The following is a 19,892-nucleotide window of genomic DNA, read 5'->3' as shown; positions in this document are numbered from 1 at the left end:
CACCGTCCGAGCGCAGGCGAGGGAAAGTGCCCGCGGGGCCCTGCCCAGCCGGGCGCAAACCACGTTCCCTCGTGGATGAGCTCTGAGACCCTTCGCTGTGCCTCAGCCTCCTCACCTGGGACGCGGCGTTAGTATTAGAACCCGCTTCGCGGGGTTTTTTATGAAGATTACACGAGCTAATTAATGTTCAGCATTTTAGTAGTTGGGTTTGGAACATAGTGCTTATTGAAATTATGTCATGGTAATAAGAGCATCTGGTTTTTCACACATTCTCTCCATGTAAAGAACAAACAAATCTTTATCTGGCCCAGGAGAGCAACGTCTAGAGGTCACAGTCAATAGGGCATCTGGCTGGCCTTCGGGCTGGCGGCCAAGGCAATGGGTGCTGCCTCCAAAGTAACTGTGTGTCAGACGGGTGGGGACGGAGTTGGCTGTGGAAAGGGAGTGAAGGCGAGGGAAGCGGGGAGGGAGGACTGTTAAGGGCAAGTTGAAACCAGGGAATCCAGGGGCCCGATGTTGGGGTACCTCTGAAAGGATGAGTGATCTAAGAGAACAATAATGCAACTGCCAGATATTTACCCTTTTTTAAAAAAAAATTTTGGGTATTTTGCAATTACTTTAAACCTTTTGTACATATAATAAATGTCTTCTTGGAAGGAGGAAGCAGGTTATAAATTAGAATGGTGTTTAAGTGGGAGTTCATTACTTAGCTTATTGGAAGAAGCTCTACATGTTGTTTCATAAAATACATACTAAGAAGCTGTGACCCTAGGGGCCTGAGTTTGGTGGGCAATTGCTCTTCCTAAGATTTAGTAGATTGCTAATGGTTTAGCCCTTTTTTTATGTGCTCTCTCCCCCTGGTGGTTATAAAACCTGGCCTCACTTCCCTTAAAGGAACTTCCTTTGTAATTTCTCTGTTGGTTACTGCTCAGAGATAAGATACAATTTAGGATCAGTTTCCAGCTCACAGTAGGCCTGTTGTTATCTTTAGTCTGTCCCAGGTTACATAACTGCATGAACACACAAGTCCATCCTCACTACTTGCGAGAAAAAAAGTTCTTCCTATTTCTGAAAACAAATCTTGACAAACACCAATATTGGGTCTTTTGATAAGGTTGGTTACTTCAGTGACCATTTTGATAATTTATATCACCTATCAAAGAATTTTTACCAGCTTGTGCTATATTTGTCTATCTCACCTGAAATGCTCTCTTTCCTCTTCTCTACCTAACCACATTCTATGTACCTGGAGGCCTAACTCAAATCTCACCTTCTTTACTGGACATATATTTCAGATTACCTTGATATATTTCTTCTCTGACCATCAATGGCATTTATCAAGTACCTTACTATTTGTATAGATAGATGCTACCTAATTTCAGCATACACATCTTGATTAACAAGATTGGAGAATGGTCCAGGGCAAGAAGCATATTTAACCTTTCAGATTTCTCTCGTTATCTGTAGTGTTGGGCACAGAGTAGATGTCTTGATTGTCCCTATCAGAATACAGAGCTTTTGAAAAATATCAGCTTCATACTTTTTAAAGTTGAATGGTTAGGAACCTCTATTAAAAGGAACTCATAAAAAATTTCATCTCTAGCAAGTATCACAATCAGACAGTTTATGACAGGGGTGGGCAACCCCTGGCACGCGTGCCAAACATGGCACGCCAGTAACTTTTGCTGGCACGCGAAACCCTCTCTTTTACATTTACAATTTTTTTCTTAATATCGACTTTTTTATTTTTCAGATAAATTCAGTGTAGGTGCATCTTAGATAAATAAATAATTTTACATAAGTTATCTTAAAGACCTAAATTTAAGTTATAGCCTGGCTGGTGTGTCTCAGTGGTTGAGCATTGACCTATGCACCAAGAGGTCTCTAGTTGAATTCCCGATCAAGCACATGCCCGAGTTGCTGGCTCATTCCCCGGTACAGGGTGTGCAGGAGGCAGCCGATCCACGATCTCTCTCATTAATGTTTCAACCTCTCCCTTTCCCTCTCTCTAAAATCAATCAAGACATATTTTTAAAAATATTATAAACAAACAAAACAACCAATCAACACCTCTGGTTTCTCTAGCAATGTAAACTAATGATGAGTAAAATTCTTTTGGAGTTTTTAAAATTTTTATTAAGGTGGTAATCTGCCATCTTTCACTATTAAAACATTGAAAATATAATTTTGGAGAATCACATATCAGGTTTATATCTTAACCAAGTTCACCCTACCAAAATTTGTAGTAGACTATTTGTGTTTAGGAAATTTATCCCATATTCATTCTCATATTTTGATGGGGCCAAGTGCTGGGGGAAAATGAGGATACTAAAAAGAGAAGGGAATTAAAACTTATTTTCTGGAAAGGATCTGATACATAATTGATAAATTTTGTGTGAACTGGTTAGTATGTTACCTTTTCCAGGGTTCTTTCCATTGTAATCTTAATTTTTATGTATTTTTTAATATATTTTTATTTATTTCAGAGAGGGAAAGAGAGATAAAAACATCAATGATGAGAGAGAATCATTGATCGGCTGCCTCCTGCACGCCCCCTACCGGGTATATGCCCTTTAGAGCAGTGGTTCTCAACCTTCCTAATGCCTCGACCCTTTAATACAGTTCCTCATGTTGTGGTGACCCCCAATTTCATTGTTACAAATTGAACATAATTAAAGCATAGTGATTAATCACAAAAACAGTATGTAATTATATATGTGTTTTCCGATGGTCTTAGGCGACCCCTGTGAAAGGGTTGTTCGACCCCCAAAGGGGTCGCGACCCACAGGTTGAGAACCACTCCTCTATGCAGTAGGAATATTAGATGCTCTATCTGAGCCAAACCGGCTAGGGCTTAATCTTAATTTTTAAATAGAGTACAAGATTGCCCATTAAAGAAATTTTGAACAAGAGTACATTAGATGATGAACATCTGGGAAGCAAAGGAAGTCTTTTTTAAAAAGTTATTTTTATTGATTTGAGAGAGAGGAAAGGAAGGAGAGAGCAAGGAAGAGAAGCATTGATTTGTTTTTCCACTTACGCATTCATTGGTTGATTCCTGTATGTGCCCTAACTGGGGATAGACCCTACCACTTTGGCATATTGTGAGGATGATCTAACCAACTGAGCTACCTGGCCTGGGCAAGGAAGTCTTGATATGAGACAGCCTTGAGGCTGGCCTTTAAAAAGTATTGGATATGCCTTAGCCAGTTTGGCTCAGTGGATAGAGCATCGGCCTGTGAACTGAAAGGTCCTAGGTTTGATTCTGGTCAAGGACACTTCCTGGGGTTGCAGGCTTGACCCCCAGTAGGGGGTGTGTGGGAGGCAGCCCGTCAATGATTCTCATAATTGATGTTTCTATCTCTACCTTCCTCTCTGAAATAAAAAAATATATATTTTTTAAAATGATTGGATATTATAGGGGGGAACAGTTTATAATTCCTCTCTATTTTTTAAATTTTTGTTTGTTTATTTATTTAGGCTATTTCAATATCTTAAAAGATTAAATATACACCATGATGAAAACATCCTCTTTTGTCCTTTAAAAATAATATTTTTCTTAGAAGTAGTTTACATTACTTGGTACAGATTAATGTCAATTCTAATGAGTGTGTTTTAACAGGTTTGATCCATCTTCACATAAATTAGAAGAAAAAAAATTAGATTTTCATGTCCTTATAATGACCTTTTAGAGGCTACCAAAGATCCTGGATCTATGAGGACTTCAAATATGCTCTAAAAATTACATTCTAATTTTTTTAAAACTGAACATACCTTCTACTATTATGTGCTATTTTATTTTTTTAATATTTTTATTGATTTTTTACAGAGAGGAAGAGAGAGGGATAGAGAGTTAGAAACATCGATGAGAGAGAAACACCGACCAGCTGCCTCCTGCACACCTCCCACTGGGGATGTGCCCGCAACCGAGGTACATGCCCCTGACCGAAACCGAACCTGGGACCTTCCAGTCCGCAGGCCGACGCTCTATCCACCAAGCCAAACCGGTTTTGGCTATTATGTGCTATTTTAAATGCAACTTCCTGTCCTCCATTCCACTTTATTTCTTGTTTCTGGGGTGGTGTACCTGAGAATCTCCATATTTTTTAAAAATTATGATAAAATAAACAAATCATTTTTTAAATCTATTTTTATTCATTTTAGAGAGGAAGGGAGAAGGAGAGATAGAAATATCAATGATGAGAGAGAATGATCAGCTGCCTCCTACATGCTTCACACTGGGGATTGAGCCTGCAGCCCAGGCATGTGCCCCGACCAGGAATTAAACCATGACCTCCTGGTTCACAGGTCAACACTCAACCACTGAGCCACACCAGCTGGGCATCATCATTTTTAACATGTACCACTGATAATTAGAATGCAGAATTTCAGAGAACCATTTTTTGAGAATTATACCTCATAAAGTTTCCTTTTACCTGGCATAACAAGTTCTCTTTTTTGCCTCATTTATTCCAGAGTTAGAGCTAAAGAAGCCAGCAACCTGGATACACCAATGGGCACAACAAAAGAGCCTCAACAAAAGCTTGCTCCCTCTAGTAAGCGAAGTATGAAGACTTCATGGTAGGAGAACTTGTTTCTAGACTGGCTCTGCCATTAACAAATTGCAACTTGGTAGATACTCTCTCCAGCTCTTCATTATCAGCCAATAGCTAAGTCCAGCATTATGATTCCAAGTTGGATGAAGAAAGGAGTTGTGTTTAAAGCAGTTTACTTTTATTGCTTAAAATAGAAATAATTGCACACTGGAGAATATTTGAAATTAAAGAAATGCATTTAAAAAATTCTACAATCCAGAAGTAATCACTATTAACATTTGAGGCATTTAAACATTTTTTAAATTTAAATTCTTTATTGTTTAAAGTGTTACATGAGATGACTCTCCTTTTTTTCTCATTGACCTCTTCCCGGCCACTCCCAGCCCCTCAGCACATGCCCTCACCCCTCTACTGTCTGTGTCCATTGGTTATGCTCATATGCATGCATACAAGTCCTTTGGTTGATCTCTTACCTCCTCCCCCCCCCATCTTCCTTCATAGGTTGGACAGTCTGTTCAATGCTTCTGTGTCTCTGGTTCTGTTTTTGTTCATCAGTTTATGTTGTTTATTCTACAAATGAGTGAGATCATGTGATGTTTATCATTCTCTGACTGACTTGTTTCACTTAGCATAATGCTCTCCAGTTCCATCCATGCTGTTGCAAATGGTAAGAATTCCTTCCTTTTTACAGCAGCATAGTATTCCATTGTGTAGATGTACCACAGTTTTCTAATCCATATTCTGCTGATGGGCACTTAGGCTGATTCCAAATCTTAGCTATTGTAAGTTGTGCTGCTATGAGCATAGGGGTGCATATATCCTTTCTGATTGGTGTTTCTGTTTTCTTGGGATATATATTACTGGGTCAAATGGAAGTTCCAGTTTTAATTTTTTGAGGCAACTCCATACTGTTTTCCACAGTGGCTGCACCAGGCTGCATTCCCACCAGCAGTGCACGAGGGTTCCTTTTTCTCTGCATCCTCACCAACACTAAACATTTTTTAAAAACAGTGCACATATTTTATCTGAGATCCTACTGTATGTAAAATTTTTCATTTGCATATTTTACTTAACGCTAGAACATGTTACAAACCCGTTATAAACATTTTATAGTCTACATACTCTTATTGTATAAATATATCATCATTCACCTAACCATTTCATTATAAAATTTATAGGGTTTTTTTCCAATTGAAATCATTAAAAAAACTTTATTCATGGCAACTCTTATATTTTGCCTCTTGTGGCATTTATTATTTTTTTAAATTTTAATTATTTTATTTATTGACTTGAGAGAGAGACACAGAGAGAGAGAGACCTCAATTTATTGTTCTACTTATTTATGCATTTATTAGTTGATTCTTGTATGTGCTATGACCAGAGATCAAACCCACAACTGAGGCATATCAGGACAACTCTCTAACCAACTGAGCTACCCAGTAAATGCATGTTACTTTTAGTTTACATTTCTTTGGGACATTGACTAAACTATTTGATAAGGCCCTTAAAAATAAAGGGTCATTTGGATCTTTGGAACCAGGCATTCTTCCTATGTTTTCTCCTAAGGCCTTGCAATTATCTATAGTATTGAGACTTTAAATAATGGGATAAATATTAACTAAGGTAGCCTATTAAAAGTAAATATTAAAAGGAAACATAATCCCTAGCTGGTTGGCTCAGTGGATAGAGCACCGGCCTGCAGACAGAGGGTCCTGAGTTCAATTCTGGTCAAGGGCACATGCCTGGGTTGCGGGCTCGATCCTTAGTAATGGGCATGCAGGAGGCAGCCGATCAATGATTCTCTCTCATCATTGATGTTTCTATCTCTCTCCCTCTCCCTCACTCTCTGAAATCAATAAAAATATATTAAAAAATAATAACGAAAAAAATAAAAGGAAACATAAATTAGGACTTAGATTTGGTTTGGAATTACAATTTTGCTTCTTTTGTAAGTCTTGTTTTCTTTGTGTCAGGAGGCTGTAAGTGAGTGTGTGTGTGTGTGTGTGTGTGTGTGTGTGTGTAATCATGTAATGTGATTCTTTTTTTTTTTTTTAAATATTTTATTGATTTTTTTAACAGCGAGGAAGGGAGAGGGATAGAGAGTTAGAAACATCGATGAGAGAGAAACATCAATCAGCCACCTCCTGCACACCTCCCACTGGGGATGTGCCCGCAACCAAGGTACATGCCCTTGACCGGAATCGAACCCGGGACCCTTCATTCTGCAGGCCGACGCTCTATCCACTGAGCCAAACCGGTCAGGGCAATGTGATTCTTCTTAACTAAATAAACATTTATTGGGAAACACTTCCACAATGGCAGAGTAAGGACTTCCCAAAACCTGCTCCTCCATAAAGCAGTGAAATAACTGGCAATAATTGTCTAGCTCAACTTTTTCAGAATTCTAGAAAGTAACCAAAGCCTTGCAACGACCTGAGGACTGTTCATTTGAGAAAAATGGCTGAATCTCAGAACAGAGAGATTTGTGATGTTTATTATTTTTTTTATTGATTGATTTTAGAGAGAGGAATGGAGAGAAAAAGAAAGAAATCAATTTGTTGTTCCACTTATTTTTCATTCATTGATTCTTTTTTTTAAATATATTTCTTTATTGATTTCAGAGAGGAAGGGAGAAGGAGAGAGAGATAGAAACATCAATGGTGAGAGAGAATCACCAATCGGCTGCCTCCTGCACGCCCCCCACTGGGGACGGAGCCTGCAACCCAAGCATGTGCCCTTGGCCGGAATCGAACCCGGGACCCTTCAGTCCGCAGGCTGACGCTCTATCCACTGAGCCAAGCCGGCCAGGGCCATTGGTTGATTCTTGTATGTGCCCTAATCAGGGATCAAATCCACAACCTTGGTGGAGGGGGACAGTGCTCTAACAAACTGAGCTGCCTGGCCAGGGCTGAGACTTGTGGTGTTTAAATTGCTCTGTTACACTCTGCCAGCATGGCTCAGAGGTTGAGCATCGACCTATAAACCAGGAGGTCAAAGTTCGATTCCCAGGGCACATGCCCAGGTTGTGGGCTCGATCCCCAGTGTGGGGTATGCGGGAGGCAGCCAATCAATGATTCTCTCTCATCATTGATGTTTCTCTCTCTCTCCCTTACCCTTCCTCTCTGAAATCAATAAAAAATTTGTTTTAAAAATTTGCTCTATTCCCATCCCACTCTCCCTAGCTCTACAGTAGCCTCAAAAACCAAAGTAGTATCTATAAAATAGCAGCAAAGCAGCCGCGGGATAGGGTTGAACAGGTTTGGAGCACCTCAGAAAGTCCCATTGTCTGAGAATTGTCACTATTTAACCTGCACAGCAGCTCTCCGAAAAGCTGCATTCACAGGACTTATCTTTATTTGACCTGATTCAGTCTCTCAGGCCATGTAAGTTTTGTCATAGAGGCAGCATTTTTAGAATTCTCTGGGATCACATAAGAAGGATGGTCATACTCTGTCTAGGGGGGGAAATAGAAAGCTTCTCAGTGGGTCTGTGTTAAAGTTGAGCATTAGAGGATGTTTACCACATAGAGGAGGAAGATGAGGAAGTAGAGCACTTCCAGGCAGGCAGAAGAAATATCATAAGTAAAAGCATGAAAAAACATGTCTAAAATGGCATACTCAGCAATAAAAAGCTGTGTGGCTATGGAATAGAGTCCATAAGGGTAGTGATTCGAGAACTGAAGAAGTTAGGTGAGAAACATAAGGTGGCTACGTCATGAGGGGTCTTTGGTGATCAGGAAACAAACTCTGAGGTTGAAAAGTTCAGTAAATGAATTAATAAACTCATGAGAGGAACTCAGTATGCTTTTGAACTGACAGAAGAAAGAATAAACAATCTTGAAGATAGATCAAGAGATTATGCAAACTGAAGAACAGAGAAAAAAGAGAATGAATAGAAATAAGGAAAGTTTCAGAAGAAATGTGGGACACCACTACTAGCACAACAACATATGTGTAATGGGAGTACCAGAAGGAGAAGATAGAAAAGAGCAGAAAAAAATATTTGAAGAAATAATGGAAAAGGGAGGTGTGTATTCTGTTCTTGCCTCTTGATAGACCAGAGATCATTTTAAGCCAATCCATGATGACTGTGTTCAGGGCTAGCTTTAAGTTTTTCTATGCCATAGTTGACACCTCAGTGGTTATCATGCACTGAATATTTTTGTCCCACCAAATTAATTTTTGAAATCCTAACCCTCAAAGTGGTGGTATTTGGAGATGGAAACTGAGAGGTAATTAGGGTTAAATAAGGTCATTAGTGTGGGGAGAGTCACTAGAGAGCTTGCTCTCATTGCCATTTGAGGACATAGCAAGAAAGCAGCCCGTCTACAAGCCAGGAATCTTGTTCTGGGAATTCTAGCCTCTAGATCTGTGAGGAAATAATTTTTTTTGTTGTTTAAGCCACCTAGTCTATTACATTTTGTTATAGCAGCTAATATAGTAGTGCTCAAGTACCAGTTACAGTGATGATTTTTCATCTTTCTCATTGAATGGCAGTGTTTGTTCTTAAGTAGTATGGGCATACTTAACAAAACAAGCAGGTTTTTGCTTTGCAGTGCTTTGTGAATGGTGCTTTAATGCATAATCTTTTTGATAGTGGATTGTTTGCAAACTCCTATGATAAAGTTAATGCATTTGCATTAGCATTGGTTGTGCAAAGCCCTAACATCCTGACTTCTACTTAAGTCAAATAACATTATCTTATAATAAACTTGATGGAGGACTGGCATTTAAAAGACTTTATACTGATTGGCCCATTTACAGTTTTTAAGTCATTGATAGAGTGTATGTACACAAAGCTAATTTTAAAAATTCATTCTGAAGCCGGGTTCTTTCTGTTAGGCTGTTGCTAGTGTTTTGAATTCTCTTGCTTCACTGCTTAAAGACACCTGCTCTCTGATAATAGCCCATTCGCTTCCATAGAGTAAATGGAAATTAAATATGACAAGAGACTCTGGTCTGTGGAGAAGCACAGTGAGAACTAAGAGAGTGATATGCAAAAGATGGGTAGTATAAGAGAGACTTTCTTTTAAAGACAGAGACAGTTCCTAGCTGGTTTGGCTCAGTATAGAGCATCGGCTCACAAGGGTCGCTGGTTCCATTCTGGTCAAGGGCATGTACCTCATTTGCAGGCTTGATCCCCAGCTCTGGTTGGGGGGTGTGCAGGAGGCAACTAATCAATGTGTCTCTCTCACATCAATGTTTCTCTCTCTGTCTTTCCCCTTCCCTTCCTCTCTCTCTCTCTCTCTCCCCCCCCCTCTCTCTCAAATAAATAAATTAATAAATGATGATAATAATAATAAGAAGAAGAAATCAATGGAAAAAATATCCTCAGGTGAGGATTAACAAAAGAGAAAAAAATTTAAAAAGAGACAGTTTGCCATTTTCAACTACTCTGAGGCCACCTTGAAAACATCAAACTGATTCCAAATAAACTCTCATTTATATATTCACCCATCTATCCAACACATTCCTATTAAGTGCCTGTTGTGTAAAAGACATGCTATGGAGATAGAGGACTAATTGAATACAGACCTTAAGTACTCCATAATTAACTGTTGATATCAGACATGTTTCTAATTGATCTTATACTAGTGTCACAAGATGAACTAAATACTGATGGGTTTCTACATGTGTAAAATTAGCTGCTTAATGATTTTGAGCATCTTGCAAGTTAGTAAAAGATAGTAAAATAATGTGGTAAGGCCTTTCCATTCTTACTATTTTGCTGTACCTCTTTTGGTGCTGCCAAACTGAACCACTTTGCATTTCTCCTAACATTCCAGTCGACCAAGAACATTAATAGCTGAAGACTTGCCTAATTTTGAGGAAGAGAAAAACATCCAGACTAATATCACATGACATGCCGAGAGTAGAACTAGTTTGGTGGCAACTGAACCAGAAAACATTCTCCTGAATACAAACTATCATGTGGTCTTTCTTTTCTTTTCTTTTTTTAAATATGTATTTTACTGATTTTTTACAGAGAGGAAGGGAGAGAGGTAGAGAGTTAGAAACATCGATGAGAGAGAAACATCAATCAGCCACCTCCTGCACACCTCCCACTGGGGATGTGCCCGCAACCAAGGTACATGCCCTTGACCAGAATCGAACCTGGGACCCTTCAGTCCGCAGGCCGACGCTCTATCCACTGAGCCAAACCGGTTACGGCTCTTTTTAAAAATGTATATATATTATTGATTTTTTACAGAGAGGAAGGGAGAGAGAGAGAGAGGGAGAGAGAGAAAGAGAGTTAGAAACATCAATGAGGTGTGCAGCTGCCTCCTGCACACCTCCTACTGGGGATGTGCCCACAACCAAGGTACATGCCCTTGACTGGAATTGAACCTGGGACCTTTCAGTCCGCAGGCTGACACTCTATCCACTGAGCCAAACCAGCTAGGGCTCATGTGGTCTTTCTTAACCAGCTGTTTAGAAGTCCTTCCAACCTGAGGATTGGTTCCATCATTACTGCTTCCATGAAGCCTTCCCTGACTGCCCCACGTAAATGAACTCTTCCCCCAAGAATGTTGCTCACAGGGAGTGCATCTACCAGAAACTTTCATTTACTTTTACCAGGACTTTTTCTCTTAATTATTCTATCTGAAGAGTCTGAAAACTCAAGACAGGAATGTGAAATCCTGGTCCCTGGGCTCTCTCTTCATGAGGACAAAATGTAAAATACGATGGCTACTACATTTCACTTTTTCATAAAATACCAGCATTCTTGTATTATATAAACGCCTGGTATTGACATTTTCTCCTGATGTTGCAATTATTATTGCACACTAAGGTCATTAATGCTCTTATTGCAAAATCCCAGTGAATACTTAACTGTTTTTACCTTATTCATGCTCCCTGTAACTTTCCATTCATATTTCAGTTATTCATCAAATATTTAATGAAACCAGATTCTGCACTAGACACTGGGAATGCAATAGTGAGCAAAATACACATGGGTCCTATCATCAAGGGCTGCTAGGATCCAGCACAAGAGAGAACAACAATCAAGCAACCACACAATGTGGTGAATGCTCATCTAATCTAGTCCGGAGGGTTAAAATCTAATCTGGCTAACAAGTGACGTTAAAGTGAAATCTGAAGAATTAAGAGATGGAGGAAGAATAGTTCAGCTGAGGGAACAGGAAGGACTGGCGGCAAGAAAAAACATGCACATTTAAGGAACTTAAACTTTATTAAGAATGGGCCACATAGAGGAAGGGCAGTAAGAAGGAGGACAGTGCTTAGGGGCTTTGTAAACTGTGATAGAGTTTGGGTTAAAGACAATGAAAAAGTCCATGGGAAGGTTGTGAAGGAGGGAAGGACAGGAAAAAAAGGTAATTTTGGCTACAATTTAAGAAAAACATTTCTATTATGTCCATTATTTCCTATTCTATTTTCTAACTGATTTTCATTGTTGCCTTATTCTAAATACTTTAAAGAGCTAAGTTAAAAGAACACTTATATTTAGTTTGGGTATAAACAGTAAACTCTCCATGTATCACAGATAAATTATATGTAAAACTTGTTATTTTTGCAAAGTAACTTCTTGACTCCTGATTAACATCACAAAATAGATAAGGTTTAACAATAGACTAACAGGTAATTGTATCTTCCTTTTATTTGAAACCATTCAGTTCTAAATTATTCATTTTAACTGAAGAACAGATATGTACATAAACTAAAATGATCAATAATCTAGTTTCTATTCCACTTTGGAATGTCCTTTTTAATTTTCATTTAAATATGGTATCTCTAAAATTTAGGAATTTATTTAAAGCCACACTACAGAAAAGGGCAAATCCATAAATACATAATCTTGTGATTTATCCCCATATTGGGAACTGAAAGTGTGTGTTAGGCTGATGTCAAAGACCTAGTAGAGAATGGTTTGTAATTTTTTTTACAAGTTCATTTTTATATTCTTGGACTTTAAGAACAAAAATTATGAGTAGTTTTATTATTTTTCTGCTAATAAAAACATTTCCACATGGAAAACAAAGAGTATTCCCTTTCAAATCTTCCCTGAGAGAGTCAGGTTAAATAACTGAGTTTCATTGAGATACAAAAATTTTTTAAAATGTTATTGATTTCAGAGTGGGGAAATGGAAGGGATAGAAACATCAATGATGAGAACCATTGATTGGCTGCCTTCTGCATGCTCCCTACTGGAGAATCAAGCCCTCAACTTGGGCATGTACCCTGACAGGGAATCGAACCTGGACCTCCTGGTTCATGGGTCAGTGCTTGACTACTGAGCCACACTAGCCTGGCTACAAAGTGTTTTTTAAAATACTAAAAAAAGAATATAAGCCCTAGCTGGTTTGGCTCAGTGGATAGAACTTCAGCCTGTGAACTGAAGGGTCCCAGGTTCGATTCTGGTCAGGGGCACATGCCCAGGTTGCAGGCTCGATCCCCAGTAGGGGTCATGCAGGAGGAAGCCAATCAATGATGTTTCTCTCTCTCTCTCCCTTTCCCTTCCTCTCTGAAATCATTAAAAAAATATTTTTTTTAAAAAGAACTACATTAACAAAGCAGTGTAGTATTAATTTCTATCATTTAGTTTTGTATGTGAATATATAGTTTTGAATAGTGGATGTATTCTAAAATATTTTGTGCAAAAATACTAAAATGAACAGCAATGTCAGCAACCAAATGGAGATATGTTACAGAATTTTAAAATACTTTTTGATAGAGATCATTGATTAAAGTTTTAGTTTTGAACTGTGTAAAATAAATCAAGGAATAAGTTCTTATATAACCAAAACTAAAACATAGCAAAAATGCTGACAATATTTTTGCTTGAAATATTTAGTATTTTAAAATAGTATTTGAAGGTTAAGGCAGAATCTTATTCTGAAAATTAAAGGATCAGTCAGGACACATTTCTTTTTTACCTTTTAATATAGATAATAAAAATATCTTGAGAGTAGCAGTTACTTCTAGCTTTGCTTTATTTTCAAATAAAAAATTAGGTGAATTAATGGATTCATACACCTTTATAAGTAGAAAAGGACTAAAAGAGTTCTACCTTAACACAAATTCAGTTATTTTCTGATATTGTCAGCTGAGGTAGTATATAATTAATCAATATTGACTTAATTTTAGAAAATCATGGGAGGATCATATACCACCTATACCTAATAACTTTGTTTAGGACTCTACTTGATATGTGTTGTATGAGAAATCTGTAACATGATGATGCTTTAGTAAAATACAATACCTGTTTTCAAATATTAAAAAATAGACCAAACCCCAAACATTCTGATTTTGTTGTTTAAAAAATTGCTTTCATTTTAATGATCTGAGTTAGTAACAAACAAATATACAAAATTATCTTTCACATTTCCATACATTGTATTATGGACCACTTAAAACTCTGGATTGCAAATGTAGGTTTCTTTGTATCCTTAACTTCAATTATTGCCACTTATAAATAAAGGTGATTTACAAAAACATGCAGTTGAGAACACAGATGCTAAAAGTTGCACATGGAAGTTAATGTACAACCAGTAGCGTACATTGTTCATTTGTGCAGTTTATGTGTCGAATGCAACTGACGCAGAAGCAGTTATCCTGGGATTTTTCACTCTAATTAAAAAGCATTTTTGAGCAACAGATGAAGGTACAGTTTAAAACAAAAACTGTATTCTACAAATACAATAAAATTCACTTGTACAGCTGAAGAAACTTTTGGGACCCAAAGCTGATTCAATAACCCTGCTGCTACATTGGTTTTATGGGTATATTGCCAAAGTCATAGGTTGGAAAATAGCTGAAAATAAATATGTATAGTAAAAGGAAAGTGAGACTAAAAAACGTGAGGAAAGCTTTGAAAATAGTAGTAACGTATGAGTCATCTATAATTTTCATTTTTAAATTTCAGAAACTTGAAGATAATCTGAACATTTTCTAAGCCGTTTAAAATTTTAAGATTTTTCCATCATACTGTTTTCTAGGCCACTTCCCCAACCACTAATCTGCACTATAAACAAACACCAACATATGACTTTTTATATTAAATTGTTTCCAGATATCTGTAGGTAAAAAAAAATCTAATCTTCCTTAAACATGTTTTTCTAGGTTGTGGCAACATGTGCTTTACCCCTCTTTAACTCAATCTACAACCTAAAGTTATTTCTATATTATAAATTTTAAGCTCCCTGACAAGGAATGTGAATGTTACCCAGCTGGATATTTATTCAGCTTCTTAAAGGACTTATATATGGTTGTCATAATTGTCCCACTTTCTCTTAAAGCCCAAGTTTGATGTAATCTCATGTAATATGGATTACATGAGAAAAAAATGGTACAAAACAATGGATCTCTTCCAGGCAGTATTATAGACTTGGCTTCTGATGTTATTGAAAACACTTGTTTTATTACAATGAATACAACTGCAAACAGTTTGAGGACAACTGCAGTTGAAAAGAAAATGGGTGGTTTTCTACAGGAAACATCTGTTTTCCATGGACCTTGTGAAGAAAATGTGGCTAGTGATTTCAAACATGTACTTCAAGTTACCTAAATGCAACACAGCTTCTAAAAAAATATAAATCATCAGTGATTCAGGCAAGAAAGCTGGGGGAGTAAAGATGTATACTTAAACACTACATTAGGAGATGTAGTTACCTACTCTGTACTTTGAAATGAAAGAAACCAATTCTGTCCAGAGTCAGTACCAGAAAGAGATATAGCTGCTTCCTACTCTTCTACATAACAAAATTAATTTTATGATGCTTTCACTTGCTGATAGTTTCTTATTTGAACTATCAAAATGAATCTAGGTTATTTTTGTTTTCAAAATAAGCTGCCTAAACAGGTGTTGTTTTTATAAAACTTTCAGAAATGAAACATTCAACCCTAGAGAGAAACTTTGTTTTGAGTATCTTGTCTAATGGCAGGTACAAAGATTGTTGAATTAAGGATTATTGCTTTTAAAAAGATAACCATCAGAAATAAATATGTAAGGTTAACTCAATACTCATTTTTCACTCAATGCTACGTTTTATTCCCAAATCAAGTCACATGTTACCTTCAATTCTTTGCCAGTTTACTTCGGTTTTTAATTATAAGAAGTCAGCCTGTTAACTCAAAATGAAGACAATAGCAATAGCTACATAAGCACATCTTATCTGGGCATTGAGCAGTAACACTGCTTTCTTGATAGGACTTAAGGCACTAAATGGTAGTAAAATAAACAAAAGTATGATGATTAACAAGTTCTTTAGAATCCTAAAAAAAGGAGATCATTTAGAAGGACACTATTAAATCTTTTTCTCAAACAAATAAGGCATCCTGTTGGCAAACACAAAAAACACAAGGTCATGTTGAACCTAATACATTCACTGTCTCTCAGCTAAAGTACTTGACAAATTGACAAATTAACTAGCTATGATAGCATGTATAAAGGTTGGAAAGGCACCAAGGAGAGCTCTACCACTTCCAGTTCTGAGAGTCAGGTAGGCTGTGTTTAACACTGCATGCATGTAATCTAATTATAAATTTTATTCTTTAAAATGTATAATGTGGTTAGATTTTTGTTTCAACAAATCAGTTAATCAAATGCTTGTTTAGTAAGAAATTTATTCTCATGAATCAGAAAATTACAGCAGTGTCTAACACAACCCCATTATAAAGCTAAACTAATTCTAGTACTGAATGCATATTCTGGATAACACTGAAGCAAATCTGTATAAACAAAAAGGTTACCTCAAGATAGAATTCACAATTGAAATTCAACATATAACTAAATAAGATTTACTGAAAATGAAAAGTGTAGTACAGGTACATCAAACAATTATAATCACAACATTTTCCTTGTGAAAAATACAACTATTAGTGAAATAAAATGTACAATTGAAATTTTTTTCCAAAGGAAAAAAAAAACAGTATAAAGGAAAATACTTTTCTTCGAGATAAGGAAGATAGTATGTCATTGTTGTTTTTTTTATCACAATATAATTTGACACAAAAAGCAGTCATAGAATTGCACCAATTCCACATCCAGTTTCCTGAACATGTTAAGAGTAAAAGGAGTTTGTAAAGCAGAATGCAGTTTCTGAATTTTATATTTTAAATTGATGATATTCTCATACAGAATGTCATAGCACACCAGATCTGTTTACACATATACAATACTTTCTGTTTTGTGGCCAGACATGAATACAAACATATGATTTCAGCCACCTTTCTATCATTCTGGTGTTTAGTCAGAGTCAGGAAAAAATAATCAAGCTACTTAAGTGTTACCTAACAATAAAGAAAAATTATATTTAGTGCATGCTTCATCATTTGTCAAAAAACATTTCTGAAAATAAAACTCAGTTACCAAATGGTTTACAAAATAGAAAAATCATTCATTAGGATAAAAATGTGGTGGGACGTAGATCCATTTTCGAAGGACTGACTTCCTTGGCAGCACCACTGTCCTTCAGCAGAGGTCAGGATGCAAGCAAGTTCTATGGCCAGAGCAGGTGTGCCTGCAGGAGATCACTACTCGACATTTGATTATCCAAGGCTCTAGACCAGCGGTTCTCAACCTGTGGGTCGCGACCCTTTGGGGGTCGAACGACCCTTTCACAGGGGTCACCTAAGACCATCGGAAAACACCTATATAATTACATATTGTTTTTGTGATTAATCACTATGCTTTAATTATGTTCAATTTGTAACAATGAAATTGGGGGTCACCACAACATGAGGAACTGTATTAAAGGGTCGCGGCATTAGGAAGGTTGAGAACCACTGCTCTAGACCAACTTTGATCACTCCCTCCACCATTTCATTAGTGCTACAAAACAGATGAAAATTTTCTGGAAATGTTAGAAGCATTTCTGCTGTACATGATTTAGAAGTTCTCCAAATTTTTCAAATAGGTCTTCTACCCATTTTACATTTTTCATACAAAGCTGAACAATTTCTTCTTGTCCTAAATCTTCATTTTTCTTCTGCACAGAAGAGATCTAAAATAAAGAGAATTGCCACATTAGCTTATACTTATCACTTTATAAGCTCTTTATAAAGACTATTTCTATATCCTGAAAAGAGGATTTATTAATTCACCTATAAGTACTGATCTTTTTTTTCAAAACCCATCCACAGAGAATAATTATTTCATGTACATTTGAATGAAGTCTAATCCTATCATTTTTGGCTCCCTGGGAGCAAGGAAGAAGGCCAGGAAAAGTGGTTCAAACTTTTTAAATTCCTTTCAGTTGTATTAAAAGCAGAATGACAAAATTTGAGGTCAATATTTCCTTTAAGATAATGTAAAAATAGTGAACATATTTTGCATGACCACCTTTACTTTCTCCTTTGCTAAACAGAGGTTAGATTTAGTACATCTTTTGAAACCAGACCATTATGAAATACATTACATGTAACTGTGAGTAAACTTAACCCTTTTTAATTAAAAACAAAACAAAACACCTGATAGTACTATCTACATTTAAACCCTGAGCGAGTTAATCCTGATATCCCATCCACAAAGTGGTACTATTGTCATATATAATTTCTAAGCAACTTAAATTATGATACTTAAAAGCTACAATTAAATGTTAACTATCATTTCTTCATGCCAAGGAACAAAACCCCATTTCTCTATAATTGAAAAGGATAGGGCCATTCTAGTGATAAGGAAAACAGTGAGATATATGTGACTGAAGTATATTAAAACAGGATCATTATACATTGAGAAGAAAATACAATAAAGTACCATTTATTATGGCAATGTAAACCAAGCACCCACAACCTAAAACATTACCACTTATAGCTCCTTTGAGAGGCGGTGAGCCTCAGATTAATCTGAGCACAACACACCAGAGAGGCTAGGAGCAATCTTCTAGTCATTACTTACTGGAGAATATAGAGACATACATTTTCAAGCAATTCTCTTTGACACATTAAAAATACTATAGCTACAGTCTCCTTAAAGCATGGAAAAACATACATTTTGTTTTTAAATAAATGAAAAAATAATTACCTCGTCTTTACATATCAGATAAACATGATATTTATAATGATGGAGTGAATGATACAAAGAATATAGCTGTATTTTCTCTGGATCAACAGCAAACTCCTGTAACAAGAAAACAGTTTAGAGATATATTTATTTCATGGAGCACCTGAGCTAAGAACACTTTTATAAAAATACTAGGCTAAAAGTTTCAAAGGAAATATTAAAAGTGACTTGTATGGCTAGATATTAGCTCGTATTAATAAGCTGCTATTAATAAGAGGCTTATTCAAAATAAGAATATAACTTGTATTTTTAAACCTTCACTTTTTTTTCTTGAACACAAATATACACTACTTCAAAATATTTAACCATTATAGAAAAGTTTAAACAGTGAAGATATAAGATGATTTATAAAGTAAAAGAATCCTTAATTTCTTGGTTCAGAGATAAACAAGATTAACAAAATGTTATATATTTCCCATGTTTTCCTCCATGTATAACATATATTTCTATAACTTCTTTTTTAGCCTAACTAAAACATGGGTATCTATTTATTACATACTCCATCCCCAATATAAATTAAATGAGGGCAGGAAATTTTGACCCTTTTTCACTGTTGTATTCTTAGTACTTAGAAGTGTATTTGGCATACTACAAGCACTAAAAAAAAACCCAAAAACTTTATTGAAAGAATGAATGAATCTATCACTTCTTTTTCTGAATAGGCATTAATTTAGACCATGCTTGAAAATGAATCAATTTCAATTTTAACAATTTTGCAGATATGTGGTCAACACTGAATCTTATTAAATGTGTGCACACTCATTTATCTGTATGCATTTGTATCCAATGACAAAAAAACTATAAAATATACATACAAGCATGGTATTTCCTTGCTTACTAGGCTATTTAAAAAATTTTTGAGCACTTACTATATTCCAGATACTGTGCTAGGTAATGGAGAGAAACAAAGAATAAGACGGAATCCCTGCTTTTTAGGCCAGAGCGGCTCATTCCTACCTGAAAATAATTCAAATTTAACAATACAGTAAAATATTTGCCTGCCTCAATGTTTTAATTAGAATTATATCAACAACTGGAAGAGGTATAATAACATCAATCAATATATACTTACTTGTGCAGATTTAATGGTTGTTTTAGAAGTCCTTAGAGTTTTCTTATTATAAGCTTTGCCATTCATTTTGATTTTAGAAACAGCAGATCCCCCACTTTTTGCTTTAGAGTCTCGAGTAATTATTGTTAGTTCAGGAAAACTTTCCAAAGCATTCTTTAAAATAAAGCAAAAATAATTGACATCAGAAGAAAACTAATTTACACTCCTTATAGCTACTCAAATTTACTTTAAAAAATATATAA

At 36.2% G+C, this 19,892-nt stretch overlaps 1 protein-coding gene and 1 long non-coding RNA gene across 5 annotated transcripts in view; one reads left to right on the top strand and one right to left on the bottom strand.

Moving 5' to 3' along the window:
* The window catches only part of LOC106725784, an 18,119-nt gene extending 13,317 nt beyond the window's left edge, over positions 1-4,802 (top strand). Inside the window, exon 2 of the long non-coding RNA XR_001361741.1 lies at positions 4,477-4,802. This is a non-coding gene — a long non-coding RNA (uncharacterized LOC106725784). The remainder of the gene's footprint in view (positions 1-4,476) is intronic.
* Positions 4,803-17,246: 12,444 nt separating this feature from the next.
* Positions 17,247-19,892, bottom strand: part of QSER1 (glutamine and serine rich 1) — a 47,470-nt gene continuing 44,824 nt past the window's right edge. For all 4 annotated transcript variants that reach the window (XM_014538149.1, XM_014538151.1, XM_014538148.1 and 1 more), the window contains 3 exons: positions 19,651-19,803; positions 18,540-18,635; positions 17,247-17,520 (listed from right to left, as the gene is read on the bottom strand). In XM_014538149.1, coding sequence (XP_014393635.1) covers positions 17,380-17,520; positions 18,540-18,635; positions 19,651-19,803 — 390 coding nt within the window. In that variant the 3' untranslated portion in view covers positions 17,247-17,379. The remainder of the gene's footprint in view (positions 17,521-18,539; positions 18,636-19,650; positions 19,804-19,892) is intronic.

The sequence above is a fragment of the Myotis brandtii genome, unplaced genomic scaffold, assembly GCF_000412655.1.
Source record: "Myotis brandtii unplaced genomic scaffold, ASM41265v1 scaffold187, whole genome shotgun sequence".
Taxonomy (NCBI): Eukaryota; Metazoa; Chordata; class Mammalia; order Chiroptera; family Vespertilionidae; genus Myotis; species Myotis brandtii.
The sequence above is the reverse complement of the archived record's forward strand: the minus strand, read 5'-3'. Positions and strand labels throughout refer to the sequence as shown.